Source organism: Hippocampus guttulatus, chromosome 19, assembly GCF_054856545.1.
Source record: "Hippocampus guttulatus isolate MCC_2025c chromosome 19, RoL_Hgut_1.0, whole genome shotgun sequence".
Taxonomy (NCBI): domain Eukaryota; kingdom Metazoa; phylum Chordata; class Actinopteri; order Syngnathiformes; family Syngnathidae; genus Hippocampus; species Hippocampus guttulatus.
The window spans coordinates 4,549,497-4,572,553 of record NC_141279.1 but is presented as its reverse complement, the minus strand read 5'-3'; the positions used below and the strand labels follow the sequence as shown (position 1 = coordinate 4,572,553).

General features: G+C 45.2%; 1 protein-coding gene across 6 annotated transcripts in view; it reads right to left on the bottom strand.

Annotated features, from left to right (window-relative positions):
• sdk2b (sidekick cell adhesion molecule 2b) overlaps nucleotides 1-23,057 on the bottom strand; it is a 147,238-nt gene that overhangs the window by 43,885 nt on the left and 80,296 nt on the right. For all 6 annotated transcript variants that reach the window (XM_086138873.1, XM_086138876.1, XM_086138874.1 and 3 more), the window contains exon 2: nucleotides 62-221. In XM_086138873.1, coding sequence (XP_085994999.1) covers nucleotides 62-221 — 160 coding nt within the window. The remainder of the gene's footprint in view (nucleotides 1-61; nucleotides 222-23,057) is intronic.

Here is a 23,057-nt window from a genome sequence, read left to right as displayed (position 1 = left end):
CTTTAGGGCACCCCCCTCCCCACCCCCCATCCTTTTCTAAAAGACCCTCTTAATTGCTCACCTGTACTCCAGAGAGAAGCGGGTCAGCTCGGTACTGTTGTGGATCCACTTGAACTCCAGAGGCCAGCTGCCCTCGGCCATGCAGGTCAGCACCAGCCGGTTGCGCTCCAAATGCAGCTGACTCCGCACCGGCTCCGTTTTAAAGTAAGGAGGCACATCGTCTGCGATGAAGAAGAAAGATAGCTAGACAGATGGACACATTTTTTTTTTAAATGCAAAGCATGCGAGGTTTCATCATAGGGTGCAGTCGCAGCTTGGCATCAAAGTTCGACGATTCATTCTGAAGCAAGAAGAAAATAATCATCCAATCATCAACCATCATAAGAGGATGCACACAAATCCTAGGATTACCGAGGCTGTGAAATGCAAAGGAAGAGGGATATTCTGGTTTCAAAGTGTCAATTTTCAGAGATTTCCCGTGGTCGTACCTGAACAAACTCCGTCGGGAATCAAACCCAACACCCATCGTATTCAACCTGAAGTCAATGAACAACCGATATGGTGAAACCATCACCACCAAAATTGCAACTGGTTTATTCGACAAACGGATGACACTTAATTGCGAAAATTGTGAATTCCATCGCAGGATGTGAGCGGATTCTAGCGGTAAAGTTTGATGAGAAAACCATGAAAGATGAGGGGCACCCCCAAGGGTGTTCGAAAAAAAATGAGTGGCTGCCATCACCAGTTCATCCAATGAATACACAATCGGAAATGAATGAGACCTCGCGCTGTGAAATGCACAGATAGTTTGATATTTTGGCCATTAAGGCCATTTTTTAACCAACTTTTAAAATGCACAATGCACTACCTCACTTTACCCACAATAGCCACAGGTGCCATTGTTTATATTGTTTATATTGTCTATACTGTTTATACTGTTCACATTACATTACATTAGCTGCTATCTTGTTTTAGCTGTGTGTGTTTAACGCACACTGAGGATTGAGAGGAAGAAATTTCATCTTTGCTGCATGTCATACATAAAGCATATTTGATAATAAAGATGACCTTGACCTTCTGCTAAGAAATTGACTTTATCGCCATGAATATGGCAAAAGTTTCAATTCACCACGAAACACAAAACTATTATAATACAGCTTCCCAAGCTCCAATCTTGACCAAAGTGCTCAGTGGGAAGAGAGTCGCATCCTGATAAGGATCCATACGACACCTTCCATGACCGTCACTGCGAGTGGGCGACATGAAATGATCAAGCGAACCTTCTTTTCATTGAGGATTTATTGGCTCTGGATAATGTTAAATTGTCAAGTATGTGAAGTAAAGATTAGGTGGAAATAATTATCTTTGTAAAGGCTACAAGTGCGGAATCTCAGCTCGTGCGACTTGCGATGTTAGAGCAAAGGCAATTATTTTTTTTAACTCATTCACTCCCAAAGACGTTTTCAAACGTCTTTTCAGACTTGGTCTAGAATTGGCTGGTACTGGATGAATTAAATGGCGTGTCCGCTGTCCGGTGATGAGGGCCGTCATGTAAACACGCTCCAGATGGGAAGCGTGATATGAAAGTGTCCCGACTGAATCCAGCTGATCCCCAGGAAAAGTCATATTGCTTGCATTGGGTCCACTTTGCAGCGGAGAGAAAGGGATGAGGCACGAAATATGCCGTACAGTGTCCAAGATCGGAGCGGAACTAACACATGCCCCCCCCCCCCCCTCCACATCTCAATCAAGAAGGCGCCCGCGCTGTCAAGCTCCCCGGAGATGCTCATATCTCAGCAATGATGAACGACGCCAACGCCGCAGAGAGCTCGCTTGATGATCATTGTAAATATAGAAGCCATTAATTGGATGGCTGCATGATATAATTATCAAATTGACTGATAATCAAGCGGCGAAATTAAACTGTCAGGATGATCTATTGTGCTTATATTTTGCTGCGGCACTTTGGTGTGACAAGCTCGGAGGAGGAGGGGGGGGGGGGGAAGAGAAGGGCCCCGATAGAAGCCGAGACGGCACGCCGCGAGCGAGTTGGGGTAAAAAAAAAAAAAAAAAAAGAAATCACAGTCAAGAGAATATAAGCGAGACAAAGCAATCATTGATGTCTTTTTACTCCAATTTAAAATGAAAGCGAAGAAGTGTATTTATTAATGTCGCGCTGAGTGTGGTGAGGCAAAGCTGTGCATTATACCGTATGTCATTGTTGTGATGATATACAGTCAACAGTACAAGCTCACATAATAGACCTTATACATTACAAACACTGGCACTGAATAATGGACCGAAATGCAGTATGCAAGGATCTCTCGTCTAACATGAAACATGAACCACTGTATGGTCACAAACGTACAATTGTTTCCAGTCACTATAACCAGAACGCCGATGACGTCGGATAAAGAACCACAAACTCCTTCATCGAGTCATATCTGAATGCACACAGGAGCCTGTTTCTGATTACTTTCTTTTTACAAATTGACATTGTTTGAACGCGTCACCGTGAAACTCTCAAGTTGCCACCGGGTTTACAATACAGAATACATACAGAACGAATAAACTGTCTTGAGATAAACAACGAGGCACATTGGAAGTGAAGGCATATGTTGCCCTTCAAGAGTGCATGACACATCTCAATAAGTCAACAATAAATATTCATAACCAGCATACATATTTACCGGCCCCGCACTTCACTCTAGGTCTGACTTGTGGCGAGTGGATACATATTCATAACGATCCGGGAAAAAAAAAAAAAAGGGGACGCGAGGCGAAGGCGTCACCCTCCAACAGACGCCCGGCAGGCTGCGAGGAAGTCAAGAGGCCAACGACATCATTGATCACTGATGAGTATCTGCACTGGGCGCGCTCATTAAGAAGTCCATTACAAGTGATACACCGGAAGGGATACTACATAAGAGCAGCGGGTTGTTGTAATGTGTGCGTGTGGATGTGGATTCGAGGGCAGACATTTGACTGTATTGTAACCAAAGGTATTTTATAAGAATAAGAAAACCTTGATTCGTCTCACAATGGAAAAAAAATCCCAATTTACAGCAGCAAAGTTATGAAAGGAAGAAAGCAGAAGAGCAAAACGTATAGGAGCTGCTGAAAAGGCAGCCGCCCTTTTGGGGTGAGGGTTCATTTTTCATCTCCCTGCTATGTCGTTTACTTGATGCGTCTTTACTAACCAGCAAGTCCAAATTAGAACACGCTGCACCACAACATGCCGGCTCGACTGGATGTACTTGGGGCGTAATCGCGAGTTGAGGCAGAGGAGGTCCACTGCTAAGCTGCCGTCATTCCCACAAAACAGCGCAAAAATGTACGTCCTATCGAGTCTCTGTACCATTTTTTTACATGCTTAGAATTAGGGAGCAGATGTGACGGTTTTATACACGGTGCTGGAAGACATGACGGCGTTTGTCATGGCAACGAAAACGGAGCCGCCAGGAAAGATGGCGGCGGACGTGACGCGGGCGGATTTGACTTCGCATGTTGTAGCGTCAAATGAAGAATTACCGGAGGTGGCAGCGGATGTTGTGGCCACAAATGTACTCGTGGTTGCCGCACGGGCATTTGGGAACCAGATGTGGCACCTGAGGACAGAGCGGCGGGCCTTGAGGCAACAGACGAGCCACAGGCAGGCATGCCACCAGATGGAGCATATGTGGTGGGGGCGTTGTGGCAACTAACGTGGCGCCGGCCTCGCATCTCATTTAATTAACAGGTTTAAGCTGGTGAGCGTATAATTAATGCACATTTTGTCTGCAGTCACAGTAACAGTACTTGAAGGTTCCACGAGGACGCCCGAGTTACCCACTGAGGTGCCGGCCCCCAAAGAAAGACCCTGGACTCGCTGACACGACTCAACACGCCTTTGCCCAACGTGAGGCCGTTTGCCAGCTTACCCATACAGTGGCAATAAGGAATTAGTGAATAATGAGGCTACTCATTTGCATACAGGGCATCGCTCGAGCCAGAGGACACTCCTGGGGGCAACTGTGTGTGTGTGTGTGTGTGGCCTCAGTCAATTAAAGCTCATTATCGAGAACAGCGGCAGGTACAAATGTTTGCCCTCTGGTGAGAATTCCTCAAGAATTAATTCATCAATAATTAATTTATGAAAATAATGAGTCTATTTGTACAAGTTTTTTTTCTCTCTAAATTGGCTGTAAAAGAGTGGCCCAACTCGGGAAGCAGAACTTAGGCTAACATAAAGCAACCTGGGTACAGAGGTTGCTAACCGGCTGTTAGGATGCTAACGTTTTTTAGCAATTCCCGTTTAAGTGTGTGTGCCCCCCCCGCCCCCTTCAACCCGACAGCCCGGCCCCGCCCCACATCACCCCCCAGGCTGCTTCTAAAAAATGAATGCATTGTCCGGGAGCACTGGGCCTCGGGAGGGCCACCGTTCGCCTTTGGGGAACTGCTGAAAAGCTGCCGTTTATGCGCGTGGTGACGCGTAAAAAGATAACGCAGCCGAGAAAGGCACTTTTTGATGTTTAAAAAGGCTGTCACGTATGGTAGGCTCAAGCAAATAAATGCTTAAAATTTTGAGTACACCTTGCCCTGTCTGCCTCACCAACTATTTAATGTGTTCACGCTTCTTTAAAAGAAAACATTTTCAATTAAAAAAAAAAATTATGATATAAAAAAAGAAAATATATCCAGTGGCCATCTTGAGTGCAGGTGAGGGCACAAGTAGAGAAAAAAAAAATCTGAAGTCATGCATAAAAGATAAAGACAAACTGGTGGCAAGCCGCCATGTGAAATGATTGGCCAGCAGTCAGAACGCATCAACAGCAAACGCACAAAGTGAAAGTTTGATGCTCAAATGTGCAGACACAAACATGCGCAATATGGCACTCGTTGCCAAAAAGCACTCAGGCAGATTGACGAGCATTTTGCATCATATCCTATAGTCAACTCCTTGTTCGAATAATTGATGAACTATCAGCATGCTGAAAGTAAACCAATGCTAGCATGCAAGCAGTTGTCATGCTAACACAAGGCAAATCAAGGAGGTTTTAACAGCCTGAACTGGTTGCCAGCCAATCGCAGGGCACTCACAATCACACCTCGGGACAATTTCAAGTGTTCCACTAAGCTGCCACGCGTGTTTCTGGAATGTGGGAGGAAAGCGAAGTACCCGGAGAAAAGCCACCCAGGCACTGGGAGAACATGCAAACTCCACACAGAAAAAGCGGGAGCCGGAATCGAACCCTGCACCCCTGCACTGCGAGGCCGACGTGCTCACCAGTTGACCGCCGTTCCGCCATCTTTGCGGGCTACAAAATGACCGCTATCAGTGACATTCAATCTTTGTAACTCAAACATAAAAAAAAGAAATACACAATTTTAAAACGCTGAAGGTCAACGCATAAATCTGTGTGCTAACCTTTGGCAATGATACGATACACTCGCCTTTTTTTCCCGATGCACTCAAACGCGCGCGCGTAAACACACTGAGCTCAACCGCCAAGGCTATAAAAGAGACAGTGAAAAGTGAAAGAAAATAAAAGTGATTGTGTAGCAAAGTAAGGCAATCCATCCTCCATTCACTTTGCCATAATTGTCTTCTTTTTCCACTTTTTCTTGTGTGATTCAGTATTCAAGCTCATTTAATTTCCCAAACGACCCATAAAGGCGGGTAAAAAAAAAAAAAAAGTAAAAAAAACCTTCGTGATGGAGTGCCGAGCGCAGCATATTGAACATAATAAGCCGCTGCTTTTTTTTTTCTTCCCCTGAATTCTTGCATTGTAGGATACAATGAAGCCTGCGCGAGTGGGATCAACAACAAATCTTCCGCTAAAACCATCACAATGACTCGTGCGGAATGCTACACAAACGCACACCCAAGTTGTAAGATAACGAGGACATCAAAACAACAAAGCACTTTAAGAAAAAGTCACCATTTCTAGTTCCAAGTGGTGCAAATTTGGCAGCAGTCGGACAAAAAAAGACAACAACTTTGTTTCAATAAGTTCACCTCAAAGCACTGCAGCGGACTGACTGTCTTTTCAAGCGAGTCTTTTTTTAATGTCACTCAAGATTGACATTAAATTTTCAAATGTACGACTTTGGCAGACCAGTCGCGACTTCCTGTCTCAAGCCTTTTATCCACGTTGGCACGACTTCCACCAAAATCAACACGGGGGGGGGCTATCCTCTGACATGCAACACCAACCCCGAAAAGCCGCTCGCTGCGAACGAGGATGTTCTCTATGACCGACTTTTCAAAAGACAGGTCGCGACTTCCAAGTTGCCGTCAGCACACAGGGGTCAAAAGTCAGAACACAATCACGAGGGTCTTGCTGTCTCGGACTCTTTGGAAATCAAACAGTTTGAGGCGGGCAAAAATAAATAAATTGAAATAACAAAAAATGTGTGTGGTCGAGTGTTGACAAAGAAGAACCCACACATCTTACCTTTAATCTCTTTTATATTGGGCTGGATAACCTTCAAACATGTCAGATTCCTGTTCTGATAAGCACGGTATGTTTTTCCGTTGGGTAAACAACAGCCTAGGTAGTTGCAATCCTGACCCCCCCCCCCCCCCCCCCCCTGCAAAAAAATCCCCCAAACTAACAAGCATTGATATACAATACAGCCTCGGAGCAATGCTGTTGATTATTCCTCCATCGCAGCTCATTTCAAGCCCAAAAACAAACATTTAGGTCCAAGTATGGAGATAATTAGCGGTGGAGTTGTTTCATCCTCACGCCCAGATGCAACGCAAACAAGCTGCAATCATTCGAATTCCATCATTGGGATTCCATTAAGACTGCTTGTGCCATCTCGCAATCTTGGCTCCAGTTTGAAAAAGGAAAGAAAAGGCAAAGATTAAAAAAAAACTCAATAAGCACCCTTAGCCGTTTTAAAAATGAGGTGAAATACAAGTCAGTTGGATAATGATTGGCTGCCAAAGAGGAATCTGGAAAGGACTTGTGCAAATTAGCGGGGAATGATTGGCGCGGGTCGATAAGCGAAGCGTAGACGAGAACAAAGTTAGCATCTGTATGAACATTTCGGGCCGAACGCAGACAACAGGATGATGTCGTTTCCTTGGAAACTTTGTGCCATTTTCATTCACCTCCTCCGACTTTTTAAGAGTTACAAAACCGACTGAAACGATCGGTCCGACGGAGCGAGGCAAAGAAGCAGAACCCAATCGAAGGCCGAGTCAAGTTGGAATCAACTTTAAAGCGGGCGACTCAATAAAAACACTTTCCCCGGCATTGATGACGCGTTTTCACTTGGGCTGTGTTCCAATTGGACCCCATCACGGGGGGGGAAGTCTTATTTTCATAAACGCGTAAGTGTCTCACTTCAATCAGTTGTGCGTTCAGTTGGTTCCCGGCGGTTACGTAGTCGCCGTACACGCAGCATGCAATCTTTACCAAGGCAGCAAGAATCTCAAGGCTACAATCAGCAGGCCGCCCCCCCCCCCCCCATTGTGAATGAATCTTGGCTGCATCAACCCCCCCCGTAGCCCAATTAAGGAAGGACACGTCTTTTAAAAAAACGACGGATGGGAGTGTGCTTGCCGCTCTGCAAGCGAATTAGTTAGCTCTTACCTTCTCCCACAAAAAAAAAAGTGACAAATATATTTCATTTAACATGAGCATCATGTTTTCACATTGCATAGGCACAATGTGTTGGAAACCAATTTTCCTTCATACAATGTTGGCAGGCATGTCAATCATGAGCTGACTCACAAAAATGTCTCGAAAACCCAAGCCCCAACACACAGGAAGTGACGTGTGCTTTCAGGCGATAATTTGAGGGTCATTTTTGGCCGTTTTGGGGATCTTTCAAATTTGCCTCTGCAAGCTCCGGTTTGGTTTTTGACTTGTTTAATATCAGAATGGCGCTGTAAGTCGTGATACAGCATCGCAGCACTTGCCAAACAATGCCAATAATATCACACAGCGTCTACACAGCAATATATTTTGAGAAGAAAAAAAAAAATCTGAAGTTTAAGATAAGCATCTTAAACCGAGGATGTTTTTGTTCATATGACTGCAATCTTGCCTTTCAAGTTTTGAACGACGTGGCAAAAAAACAAGGCTTGATTTTTGTCCTCCTTCCTCAAAAAATTGAATATTTGTCATCACAAGGCTGAGTGTTTGTGATCACAAAGTAACTCGACATTTCTCATTTGTTGATTTTGTAAGCGGATGCGCAAATCTTGCCTTTGAGCTTTTACGCTAAGCAACCAAAACAATATTGCGTGTGTACTCTGCTCCGAGTCAACAATGGTTCGTTTGTCGTCATGAGGCTGGCTGTTCAGCGCATCTGCTCTGTACAAACTCCCCGTTAACTCAGTCACTCCCAAAGACGTTTTTTAACGTCTTTTCAGACTTGGTCCAGAATTGGCTGGTACTGAATAACGATTCTTTTTTTTTTGGGGGGGGGGGGCTGGTGGACGACTTCTTCAAAACATGGGTGGCAGGTGTTCCCAAAGAAGCGTCCTGCAAAAATACGTGGCAGCCATCAAGATGGGTGTCAGCTCATTTACCTTGGCACAGAATCTCCATCCATTGTTTGCCGCCTCCTTGACTGACAGCTGCAATGGCAATGACAGCCCCCTCCTAACCACCACCTGCGAGGCGGCCACTACACACACACACACACACACACACACACACACACACCAGTCCAACTAAAACTGGACACTCCCGACTCCCCCTTAGCCATGACCGCCAACTACTCCCTTCCATCATTTTACTGAATATATATTTTTTCCTTTTTATTTGGATTTCGATAAGGCACTACGTATTCCATCACGCCGCGTCTATCGTCGCAGGAGCCCTGAAGGAGGCTTGCCAATCAGCTGCCACGACTTCAATGAAATTGCCGCATGGCAGTCATACATGTGACTTATTCTAATGAGCCCGCCGAGAGGACAGCAAGCAGGAGAAGACGAAGAAGGAAAAAAAAACAAGACGCCATACTGTTTTTGTCTCGCGGGTCTGGATGGGAAGAAAACGATTCCCGCGTTGTTTTTGCTGCCCGTCTAGTCTGCACTCCAAAGTGAGACATGAGCAAAAAAAATCACTTGCGGCATATGTGCATATGCAGTTTAGTAAACATGATGTTGAACAAAAATGACATTTTGTTTGGAATTCGTCCCCCCACACCTGCAGTATCAATCCAGTGGCCCCCCGAGTTTGAGCGTTCTTTATCGTCATTGCTGAAGGTCAGCATTTGCCGTCGCCGCGTCACCGGTGGCGACAGGTGATCCGCGGGTGATTGACAGGCCAATCGGGTCGTCTTTGTGTGCGAAAACACGTGCCCTGAATGGTCGCCGCTGTTTACATCGCGGGCCCGTCTATTCCCACAACGGATTTGACAGTGACGCTGGGACTGTTTTTGTACCGCTTACATCATGTCACAAAAGCTTGTTTCGGAACGCTGGTAGCTCATTTGACTAGAACGAGTAATATCAAAACATTGTTATCATTTTACGTTTGCTTTTGTGATATTTTTAAAACATTGAATTTTTTTTTTTTTTAATATCCACAGTGTGCCTTCCGTCATACTGGACGATCTGCTCAGAGCCAGCCAGTGACCTAAAAGTACCCAACTAAGTCTTCACATCACAAGCAGAGTCCACTAAAATATTCAGAAACTGACTGACTTGCTTGCTGACTATTCATGAACATTTGGTCCGGTGGACTTTTTCAGATTGAAGGCCAAAGACGCACCATTTCTTTTTGTGGGTAAGAATGATTGCCAATGTGAATTCTCCCCACGTTTTCAATGACACGGCCATGTGATATTTACGTCACGAGGCAAGCATGCAATGGAACATTTCGAATGCTGTCCTTCAAACGTGACCTCTATTTGACCTTAGTGTGAATCTGCGAGGTATCCGAGGGAAAAAAAACCCTACTGTTAAGTGACATGCAGTGAAACCTTAGCAAATTCAGTCATTTGTGAAAATAGGAAAGCGCTCGTCAGGTTTTGCTCTTCCGGATATCTTAATCTTAAAAGAAGTCTGCAGGTTCTAGAGCAGGGGTGTCAAACTCATTTTTGTCGCGTGACACATTGTCGTTACGGTTTGACTTGGAGGGCCGTTCTGAATTTTGGGAAACCATTATAAATGTTTAATCACCTCCACATATTACATACACAGCGCACAACAAATGGATGGATAGTTACTTTTAAAATCAGAAGTCAAGAATAATGACTGTTATTGTGGATTACATGTGACAATTTGAAATTTTGGTTCAGACTTTAGCGAGCATCATGGAACTTGACATGCTTCATTTGCTTTCGCGGGCCACATAAAATGATGCGGCGGGCCAAATCTGGCCCCCGGGCCTTGACTTTGACACCTGTGTTCTTGAGGTGTTTGGTATTTTGGCTCCAGGGCTCTGGAATGGCCTACCCGTGGAAACAAGAGCCGCGACCTCAGAAGAAATGTTGAAATCTCAATTTTAAGAATGATTTGAATTCTCTTGCATTTCGTTCAATGAAACCGTCATACGGTTCCATTTTCATCATGTGGCCCAGGATACAATATCTCGGCTAAACGAGCGCGGCCATTGTACGAGAAAGGGCACAATGGCCTTTACCGGGCAAGGTGGGCATGAGATGAAGGGCTAAGTTCCTTCAAAAGAAAAGAACCCACGAGCTGCTTGGCCTTTGCCATTCAAGTTTTCACATGTGAGCTCGAACAAAGCGCTTCCGTCTCCTTTGTGCGCTCGACGTACTTCCCTTGCCTTTTGATGGCTCTTCCTCAGGTGCCTCTCTAGTTAACGTCAGATATACATTCATCCATTTTCGAATGCACTTATCCTCAAGAGAGTCGCGGGCGTACTGGGGCCTATCCCAGCTGTCTTTGGGCAGTAGGAGGGCTACAGCCTGCCTGGACTGGTCGAATCTGCTTATATACTATACGTGTGTGTGTGTGTTCTTTGAATCAATTTCTTAGCGAGAAGAGCGTAGCCGCGATGACTTGCCGCTGGGCTGAACATACTTCCTCTGATACACCCAAGAGGAAAAGCACTTGTTGAGGAAATTTGGAATGTGTTCATTGGTCTCCGGGGAACCTCAGACAGAGAGAGAGAGAGAGAGAAAAAAAAAAGAAAGACCCAATTACTGTGCACCAGCGTTTCAATTCCGGCGCATTCTTTAGTTTTACACCCGGCGAGAGGGAACTTGCTGTGCCGAGCGCGATTAGAAAAACATGCTAACATTATGTTCTAATAAGGCGAATAAACAATAAAGAGCGGACTAATTAGTGCAGGGAATGTGTAGCAATTAGTATTAGCAAAAGGGGACCGGGCAGCTGGTCTCTTAATCACCCGAGCAAAAGCAAAAAACAAGTTTAATGCCAACAACACCCTCGTTTCAAACGAGGAACCCGAAGTTTAAACCCTATGTTGACCAAAAAAAAAAAAAGATTACGCCAGAATTGCCATTAAACTTGAAATTTCACTCATGCTCATCAGAGAGCTACATACACTACAGCAACATTTTGGAATTGGGGGCGGGAGGGGGGGGGGCGCAGTGTGAAAAACAGGGTAAGTCAAGAACTAAGGAAAAAGTCAAAGAAAAAAGGAGTCGCTCGCAGCCAGAGCTCCGGGAGCAAAAAGGAAGGACATTTAGTTCGTGCGTGGGTAAACATGGCCAGCGAGGTGAACAAGTGGTTGCCCGGGAGTGGGCGGCGTGTTGGCGCTGCACTCCAACACTGCCCGGAGTCGAGCTGTGTCCAGAGAGTGGGCAGACTCCTTGACTCGTTTCACCGACCAATTAGAACTATTTTCCTCATCCCCTTTGACTGTGTTTTAACCTCACCGGGTAAGGCGAGTGCAACATTCTCAAACATCAGAAGCACAATGCTAATCATCCACCCCATACATGTACGCGTAAATACGAAATGGACCGCACTTATGTTAGCGAGCGTGTGCGATTTAACACCATTGTGGCATCATGAGGGAGGCTCATGCTGTTCAAGGTCATTAGCACTAATGGGACATTTTTTTGCCATCTGCCGACATTGTTTACACTGGCGTGAATAATTAGCAGGTAATTAGCAGCGGGTATTTATGAAACATATTTGCGTGTGTCGAAAACATGTTGGAAGGTGAGGCAGAGGTGTTATTTTTGGGTTGGCGGGGTTTGAGTAAGGGTATGGGGTTTAGGGTTAGGGGAGGGGTGATAAAGCTTGTTGATGATTGCATCTGTCTCAGTGTGAAAATGGCTGACAGGCCCCCCCCCCCCCTTTTTTTTTTTTTAACCAGCTCAGAGTTGGTAAAAAACACAAAAAAAATAATGGAACAGTAAGAATTTTATTTATTTTTGTAATTTGCTGTATGGTAAAAACTGGGGATTTTTTTTTTGGGGGGGGGGGGGGGGGTTAGCAGTGGCCCGACTGAATGATTGGATAAAAACACGAACGTGTGGGATGAGATCTCCGGCCTGGCGACCCAGTGCACTGAAGAAAGTAAGTGATGCAGTGGGGTGCAGGTAAACAAGCGGCCATGTCAAATGTTCATATTAGTCAACGCTGTGCGCCACTACTACTTTTCTCTGACTATTTAATTGCCGTGTTTTTCATGAATTGATTTAGCACATTTTTCAGGACCTTTACCGCTCTCGTTTTATTGGAAGACAGCCCGACACTCATATTTATTTGTTTTTTTCCTGCTGGTTCACTCTCTCGTGTATTTTATTCTCGTCAGTTAATTCGTGTTTTAACTCTTGCCCTGCGTAATGTTGCAATTTACAAATTCCAAATGCCGCTTTTCAAAAGGTTGAGAGTGTCAGAAATGATGGGCTGATGAATTTATGATGATATCAAAATGAGAGCTTGTGTTTTCTCTTTCTTCAACAAGTGACCGGGATTCCTTTTTCGCAACCATGCCCCTTGTGGAAGAACGGAGTATGACGACAAATAAACGTCCGCTCCTCAAATCCACCAGAAAAATAATCCCAAGATTATTCCCTCTCCACAACCGTTTTTTTCCAGCCTCTCACAATATTTGCGTTACACAGATTGTAATCACTTGATGAGATTACATCATGTGCCCGTGTGTTTGTGACACTTTAATTCCGCCAGACTTTACAGCCGCAACAGATGTCGCATTAATCCAACGGGGCGCCGCGTTCGGTCCGCAAGGATGCCGGATGCCGTGTTTGTTTCATTTCAGTGGCTGTGGTTGACGTCATAATACCTAAATCAATTGTTTCATAAGAAAATGGGGGGGGGGGGGGGGTTATAAAACCAATTCCGGAGCGGAAAACAGACCAGAACCTAATTGCATGCTTCCCCATTTTCTTTTTACCCCCCGCCACATTCTTATGACTAAGCGCTGCTTACCACATGTCGATAACTGCAAGCAGGCGGCCTTTCCAAACAATTTTTTTCTTTTTGCCCAAGTATTTTATTTTATGTATATTAGACATATTCAAAACAAAAATAATCAAAACATTCAATATCTACTTTATTGTCCAATTCTGTTCCTGAACACATAACACATTTATTTTTTTAAATATCCACATATTAGCTAGTTAGCGAATGGGGTATTGTAAACAAGTGTGAACAGCGCAGACAGGGACGAGCCTCGTTGAGTGCAATGGACTTTAAAGGCAATGGTTGGCAGATGGTCGCAAGTAATTCATCTTCTTTCTATCCCAATAAGAAGCTTTTATGGGAGACAATTGGATGGCAGTGGTCCTGATTCCATATTGAGGGAAAAGTGGATTTTTGAAGCTCAACGTACTTTCGGGGTCTCATTTGTTTTTTTTCAATACTTTTAAACACATAGCGTGATGAAACCTAAATCTAAAAACCTAAAAAAAAAAATCTATATAGAGGGAGAGAGAGAGAGAGAGATGTCTTCAAATGCTGCAGGACACTTTTGTTAGCAGTGCACACTGCCCTTAATGCAAAAGTACAAATAGAGCTGAGGTCACTGCTTAGCAACGCCACAACTTGTAAAATCACAACAAACATGAAAGCCATTTTTACAAGCTAATTCATTTCATTCACATTGCTGGTCTTCAAGATGCGATAGGAAAAAAATGTGCTGATGTTTAATCGAGATGAAGAAGAAGAAAGGGGGGGGGGGAAGCATTCACTAATGATGAACGTAATGTTCAACAGGCAAACTTGCGTTAATGTGGCTTGGATCCGCCCTCATTTTTGCCGCACGACGCATGGAGAAGAATATGAATCACTTCTGGAAAGTTGCGTGACTTTGACACCAACCTTCTGAACTTCTTGGTTACAATCGTGCTTTGTCTCGTTGAAAAGCCTCAAACCGCTCACTTTTCCTGGCTCTTATCTCCACGTATTATTCTGCTTCTATTTTAAGAGCAAAGAACAGCGCTCCACCATCCAACCATTGACCATCTGCACGTCACTCGTGTGACAAACTGCGCGTTCGAGCGTGTGTGTGTTAGTGCGCGCGTGCGCGTGCATGTGGGGCCGAATGAGACGGACGGGGAGGCGGTTTACGAGTTGCCTCCCCATCTGGAAACGCTCCGTTTGGAGTTGGACCAGGGGATGTGGAGGTTGTCTAAATATTACCACAGTCACACAAAACACTCAAACAGATGCGTGCGGGCAGGCCAAAATGCACCACCCCCCCTCCCTTGCACCCCTCCAACACACACACACATAAACACTTTTTTTTAATGTGCATCTCCCTGTGCTGCTGCCCCATTTATGTTGGGTGACAAACCTGAACACATAACACAAGCTAAAGCTGCACTGTGATTCTACTCTTTCTATAGATCACGGGGGGGGTGTGACGGATAGATTTCCGACTCCATCACGTCTTAGAGGAGTCGGGTGCCGTCGCACTGGTTCTCCCGTTTCTTGCCAGGTGGCTGTTGACATGCGCGGTGATCATCCGTACGCGTCGCAAGCGACCTTGAGGAGAACATCGAACCCCTTTCATTGATCCAGATGTGCTCGATCCGCATCTACTTTATGAGCGCGCTCGCTAGCCTCATCCTCACTCGGACCGTTAATTCATTAACCTCCGTGGCCGAGCTAATTCTGCTTTTACGCGGCACGATAAACAAAGCGACAACTCTCTCTGTGGACATAGAGGCAGCAAAGATGTGCGTAAATGCATGGAATGCAGTAGACACATGCAGTTACATTTTTTTTTTTCGAATGTTTTGGGGGGTTTTCCCCCCAGGTTTTGTATCCCCCCCCGCGCCTCCCACTCTCATAAATCATTTTACTAACAAATTTATCCCAACACTCTTTATCCTTCATATAAATGTGACTTTTTCTGTCTAATACGCTCAGTATCCCCCCCCCCCTCCAATTATTCTAATTATTCTGGATTTTATTGGAATATTTGAAATGTTTTTTTTTGAGCATTATCGATTTGGCTCTTGATCAACTTATCAAGTGGACCTCATGTTTTGACTCGTGCCACTTGCGTTTGCATTTCTTGTCAGTGTGCACTATGCAAATGCTCGTTTGAACATTTACACTAAACTGCCTTGTGAGCACAAACGCAGAATTGTTTACAGTTCCTTGGAGCAGAGGGTTAAAAAAAAAAAGACTATTGGCTGTAAAACCCTATACCACTCTTGCGATATATAACCCCCATTTGTCGCGGCGGCTTTTTGACAATAAAGCCAATTGTGATGAATGAGCTTCGCCTCCCCCCCCCCCACCCCCACCCACCCCCCTGCCCCCTCTTCACGGCTGCACCTGCTGCAGGAGATAACAACGAACCTACAGCGGCTTCGAGAAAAAGAAATAAATCCAAAATGTCATTTCTGGCTTTGGTCAGAGATCTTCTTCAGGTGGTTTTGCCAATTGGAAGTGGGAATGTTGAGAGTTGGGCGTGGAATTTGGGATGATTGGACGAGTCCGAATTTGAGGACTACTTTGGCAAGCGGAGGGGTGTTTTTCTCTCAAAGAACAGTACACAAGATGTTCTGATAAACAAGTGAGTTTATGGTAACCAGCCGCCGCACCGTGGTCTAAAATTTACAAATGTTTATAGTTGCTCGTAAGAATAATATAAATATCAAAACCGCAAAGCCACAACCGGCTGCGGAACACAAACAAATTTGTTTATTCCCCGCCATCCCATGACGAACAGCCGTTTTAATTGGCTGCGAATCAAGTTGGCTGTTTTCACAACCACAACGGCGCAAAGCGCCCTTTTTTTTTTTTTGGAAATGCTGTTGACGGCTACTAAAACTAGCTGGGATATTATCATTTCATTCGTGCAAGAAAGACCAATGGTACAGAGCAGACGCACAGAATGCAGCGTACAGGGTTCTTCCGACTAGCACGGCGGTGACAAAAAGAATGCCTCATGATCACAAAATTGCAATTGATGAGAACCACTTGGAAGAGAAAGATCGTTAATACTTTGCAGGTGAGTGCAGAGGGGAGTAATTATACAGAGCAGATGCACAGAATGCAGTCTAGGCTGGTGTAGCAAAAGCTCCAGACTCTTCTTCTTCATCGATTGGCAGCACAACACAGAAATCTTTCCTACTGGCAATTTGAGAAATATTTTGGCAAGCAAAAAAAAAAAACCGTGTGCTGGAGCTGTTTTGCACTTGAGTGATATAAAGGAGGCCAACAACCTGGTGGAGGGGAGCGGCGTCAAAAAACAAACAAAAAAAAAAAACCACATACCCCGACGCTCCTTTGCCCTTTGGTTGTCAGACGTTCCGGTGCCATTTGGGAATATTTAATAAAAAACGTCGGCCGAGGGGTCGCTCCAGCCCACGTTGCCGCAACAACTGCAACTGATCTCAAGCGTGCATCTTGCATCTACACGGCAGTCATCTTTGACGCTAATATGCCAGCTGATCTCTTCTCCCGGAGCCAGAGGAGCACCGCCCCCCCCCCCCCCCCCCTTCACCCCCGGGTGTCACATTCATAATAGCACGAGGTTAAATGAGAACACAAGGAAGGCAGAGGGAGAGCTTTGCACTGCCTTAAAAAAAAAAAAAAAAAAAAAAAAAAAAAAAAAAGCTATTAGCTGCCTTGGCAAGATTTTTCTTTCATAAAAACACAGCAAACTTGTGTGCGGATGTTGTAGACCACAGAGCATAAAACCGCATGAAGGGAAGAAGCACATCTCGCGGTCAAAATGCTCTTTCTTACGAGGTCATCGGCAGCTGTCACCCACACACTCAAGCCTCGTGATGAGAAACAAAATTGTTTAGTTATCCTGAACAGAAGTTCTGAGAATATATGTCATAGTTCTTGCAAGGAAAAAAGAATTTGCAAACAGACACAAGATGCAGGAAATAGTCACCCGGCATGAACTTGTGAATAATAAACCAGACTGTAAAATTGTATTGACCAGATGGACAAAGCGCGATATGAAAAGGACATCAGACTAGCACGGTAACTAACTGCCACATAATTATATTGAACAAGTGCGACCTCGTGATGGCAAACACAACATTTTGTTGACTTAGCGAGCACACAGAGGAGTGTTCAAAAACAACCGCTCGGATGCGTGTGTTTGTACTTTAAAAGAAAGACAAGAAATCAAATTGAAGTTGCAAGGAATGCAGTCCGCAAGGTTGCCCGCCATGCACGGCGGGTGCTTACGCACACATTGCTATTCGCGGGGCCGCTAATAACGACAAACAAACAGTTCTTTGGAAGAGAGTGCCTCGAAACTGCGTGCGTATAAACTATGTGTGTATTCCTTGCAACGGGAGAGAAGAAATTGCACCAAGAAGCACAAAATGTAGACGCGGTTGCCAGACTCGCACGGCAGCTAAACCGTCGCTCGCTTTGATACGCAAAACAATACGTTTAAATGCAGTATATAGCGTTCAAGAGTCCTGCAATATTTCTAATGGATTAACTGTGAAAATATATCTGTTGCAAACGTGGGGGTGCGGGGGGATATATCACAACTGTGAGGTGTGTGCGCCCCCCCGGCTCCCGCCCTTTTATCACACGTGCCGTCGCCTGATGGACGCAAATAGCCTCATCAAGGTGGCTATTTTACATTTCAAGGAGCCGCCGCCGCCGCCGCCGTGTGGCTTTAATCCCGCCCGCGGCTCTACAAGGCGAGCTTGCTCTTCGCTGCCTCTCTCACACACACACACATTTAAAAAAAATAAAATAAAAAAGGATTTTTCGGGGGGTTTGGGGGAAATAATGGTTTGGACTGTAGCCTTATCTAAAATGCTTCTATTAGACGTCCTAACGTGACGGTGAGGTGCATTAGTACACAGTGCAGGCTTTTCCTTTTTTCCCCCCGAACTATAGTGAGGTTGATTTTGTCAGGTCAGTGGGTAGCACGTTTCCCCTCACAGTTCTGAACTAGACAGACATAAATGGAGAGAAACTTGATGAATGAGGACGGTTGTCCAACTGTCGTAGCAGCGCAGGCATCGGTAAAGTTTGTCTGCCGAGCACAGTGAGGAATTCATCTCAAATAAGCGACTTATCCGAGGCCTCTGATGGCAATTTTATTTTTATTTTTTAAATCGACGAGCAACTACAACACACGAGGATACGGACACCGTGAGCGGAATAATTTCAACACCGATGCATTTGTATATGCTATGAAACAAAACATTTTTTCAGAAGTTGCCATATTTGACCTGTACATCAGAAAATTAGAAAAGACGTTTAGGAACGAAGTTTGGGGAGTGTAGCATAACTTTAGGGAGTGAAGCGAAGTTTAGGGAGTGTAGCATAACTCTTTCCCAGCCGAACCGTGCGGTTTGATGGCTCATTTGACGTTGTTTTGTTTAGCATTTAACATGCTAGTTTCTGAATAAGTAGAATGTTTGCATACGTTTTGACAAAGTCGCTTATTTTTTTCCGCAGGAGGAAGCACGTAGTTTGACATGACAGAGAAAGCAAACAATTTCTTCGGAGGATGATGCAAGATAATGCTGGGAAAGAAAAGAACTCAAAGAGTGTTTGTGGGGAAAAAAAAAAAGAATGTTGAAGTCCATATTTGCCGGCCCTCTCTACAGGCGTATTTCAATGATTGGTATAAAAATTAGTATTCCAATAGGCTTCTCGTCTTGCTTGACGATGACGCATCCCCTCCAGCTCTTACGCTGGAGTCGGAGTGAGGAGGAGGTCAAGCGAGCCGAGAAGTACGAATGGCGGCGCCAGCTACATCCACCTCCTCTTCACAAGTATTCACTGCAAAGTTCAGTGAGACATCGTGAAACGGTACGAGGAACGCTAGTGCTAAAAACAAAGCTAACAAGTGGCACAGGCAATCCGAATGCAAAACAAAGCTTTCTGATTTCAGCAACTGTAATTTCCGAGCATTCAACGGAAGAACGTCCATTGAACATATATATACTGTATATATACAGTATATATATATATTATATATGGCGGCTTGGTGGGTCAGTGGTTAGCGCGTCGGCCTCACAGTGCAGAGGTCGCGGGTTCGATCCCTGCGCCGGCCTTCCTGTGTGGAGTTTGCCTGTTCTCCCTGTGCCTGCGTGGGTTTTCCGCGGGTACTCTGGTTTCCTCCCACATGCAAAAAAACTCAAATTAACGAATACAATCAATTCAGCATCCAGCCTAGCAGCAACAGCAACACCGACGCCAACAAAATGTAATTGGAAAAAGCCCACATCAAGGCACATTTCAAATCAAAGATGTTGAAGAAAGCTTCATCAGTGTGATTTACTTTCATGGTGTAATGAGCACATTTCTTCCACCAAACTCCGCTTTATAAAGAGTGCACAAACAAACACACGGCTGACTGCTATTGACCCGCTTCTCCCCACGAGTCATCCGCCGGTACCTTCATTCATCAATATTTGCTCTCAACACCACACACCTATTTGAGAGGGAAAAATAATAACAGGGGCATCATTCACACCCACAATCCTTACAATTACAGTGCTGTGTGTCGCTAACGGTTACCCAGCCAGTCACTTCTTCTGATAGAGCTGTTGTATTTAATTGGCAGATTTCTTAAATTGTCCCTCTGTGTTATTTCCTCCTTTGCAGCCACTACTCCGTCCATTCCTCGCGAATATCTTGTAACAACTCCCTTCTCTTCGCTTGTTCTCCCCCCCCCCCCCCCCTTCCCACACAACATCGCACGAGTTTCTGATAAAAAAGTAATAAGGGCTCTCTAATGGTTTCAATTTCCGTCCCACTTCTCTCCTCTCTCGCCGCTCCGCAGTGGATCACTCGACGTGGCCTTTGTTGCCTCATAGTGCTTTGTTTTCTCCACATTCGTATTTTGCGGTGTGCGGAGCCTCCCCAGTGAGTCCGCAGCACCACTTAGGTTAGGGTTAGTGGCTCTCGGAAGTGGTCGGTTGAATGCCAAGACGTTTCCCGCTGGGGACGCCGCCAGTTTCCACAATGAGTACAAAGGGATGGAAATAATTCCAAGAATAAAAGGGCTCTTTTCCCAATATGAGGTTCGGGTTTGGTCCTTGAAAAACCTCGAACTGTAGTGATTCAAAGTCTTTTCTTTTTGGGATTGAATCTTTTTTTTCAAATAGTTTTTTTTGGGGGGGGGGGGGATACCCATCTTGTTTTAGGATTGTTTGACATTTTGGGGGGCGGAGGGGTTATTGGTATTTCTTTTTTTAGGATATTGGTTGGGAAAGATTTTTTTTGTTTTTAGCCGTCTCATTTTGTATCAATGTGGGCATCATTCCACGCCCTTGACTCAGCTTCTCTCTTTCCTACCAGCTGGAAGCGAGTGGAAAGGGAGAAAAAGCCGAGTTAAGAAGCCAGAGATGGTACGGGGTGAGTTATTAATGGCGACAGCGAGAAGCTGACAATGAAGCCTCGCCTCTGAAGGCGCGGCAAAAAGCTAATGGCTCCATGGTGACATCCGCAGCTAGAGTGACGGAGGCAGAGGGAGGGGAAGGGGGGTGGGGAGTTGTGTGACGGCCTAATGCTTGCCGATGGTGAACTCCGGGGAGAGGGCCATTATCCTGCTAGCGGCAGGTCGAGAGGCCCCTAAAAGCCCCCCGATCTTCTCGCCCCGATTCATCTAACGAGACATTGGTCCCTTGACCGAGCTAGTTTGTTGGGATAGGTGGACCGGACAACCCCGGGCGGACTTCAGAATTCCTGCTGACATACGGCGAACATACAGCGAGGAGCGCTGAGCCCTGTAAAATCAATACGCGAATATATATTCCTCGTGAAGGCTTATTTTGTGCGAGACTGGAGGGCTCTTGACATCATTTTAGCACACCTGAGGCGGTATTCGAGAGGAACACTGAGAGCCGCCAATGCTAGGACGCCATTAACCGGGAGTAGCGCGACACAGCTAATACGAGCGTTCCCAAAAAGAGGGAGCCGAAATGGCCGCCATCAATTTGAAGTTGATATAAAAAATGGATGTGGCCCAAGTAGCGCACCCTGGAAATGTAGTGTGTTGTTTTTGTTGTCATGAAACAACTTGACGTTGATCACAAGTGAGAAAGCAGCGGGCCATACTTAAGAGTTTAGGATCAAAATATTCTTGGTCAATTAATCCTTGACATCGTTGATATTTTTTAGACACACTATCTGTGCAGACTGGGTTGACTTGTCAGCCGGACATTATGCTGCTCCACAGTGCGGTATCGTTTGGCAACAGCGGGTAGAAAATGGCTGATTGGAAAATGAAAAGCCAAAAATGTGATTTCAAGTGTTAAACGTTGATGCGGAATTGTAAAATCGACTCATTGGCTAACTGGTTCAACACCTAGCATAGAGCATTCTCCGGCAACGCTTGATACAATTTCTACTGTTTCGAGTAGTGTTCAGCAAATCTGTGCAATTGTTTAGCGGCCAACGCCCTCAGGTCCAAAGCATGAAACCAGAGCTTGTCTTTCTTAGCCTCTCGAGCGCTTTCATTTCCCAAAGTCAAGTTTTACGCCGAACGTAAAATCAAGCGCACCTGCGTCGCCGTCTTTCATAGTTGGTCCCCGTCTCGGCTTTCAGGCTCATCTCAAAGGCAGATGTGTCCTTTGCTGTCAGGAAAAAGAGTGGCTCGGCAAGTGAACGGGGAAGGGGGGGGGGGCGGGGGGGTTATGAGAGGATACTTTCATGTGCTTTTTGATTAATATTTGTTTTAATGCACGCACGGTGGCGTATCGCGTCTTGCCTGCGCGCTGCGGGCCGTCGGTCTCCGGAGACGGCGCTCGGAGAGGGGAGTGTGATTCACTCGCTATCGCTTTTATCATCTTTCTGAAGTGGATTGTGTTCTCCCGATGCTTTTAGTCATAACGTCGACAGAAAGGCTAATACCAAAGGCAGAGCAAAGTGAGTGGGAGTTGAGGGAGAAGATCAGTAGCAGCAGGTAAAATATAACAAATGCACTACCGAGGGAGTTTTTTTTTTTCTCGAGTTTACCTATATTTTTATGTGGGTATTAGATCACGTTGGGTGTTTTGGGGTGGGGGTGTTTCGAATGAGGCGATTGTTCTTGGTGGCACCGCCGTTCAGCTTAACACTTAGCACAGCCGAGTGAATCGATCAGCGGCTTGTCGACGGGCGCTGCCAGCCTCCCGAAATTAAATAAATATAAAATTTCACACCAAAAAAAAAAAACCCACACAGAAAAAACAACTGTGCTGAGCTGCAATCCGGTATGTTAGGCATAAATCGGAGACCAAGGGTGGAGGACTTTTGCAGGATTAAAGGCTCTGCTGCAAGTAACCCAAAACAATGGTCTTTGTGATTTCTTGTATTCAGATCAGGTCAGAATGAATTCATCTGAAGCCTTGATGAAGCAGCATTTGTTTTTTTTTTTACTCCATGTTCCAGATAATTGGAAACAATTGTGCGTTTGCGACCTTTAGGAGTTTCAACAATGAGCAAACAACCAAGCCCAAAAGAGAATTTGATAACCCACCCCGACGGATATCTCCTGCTCCCATCAAAGCTTAGAATCGTCGAACAAATAGTGAGCTTGCTGAAAGCAATCTAAGCTAAACATTTCCCTTCACTCTTTTTAAGGGCAACGATCATTTTGCTATCACCGCGTCGTTTAAAACTCCAGAGGAGCTCATTATTCACCGTGCGTTGCTTTGCCGTTTCCGCCGATACCTCGACTAATTTATTCCACATCGACCTATCACTG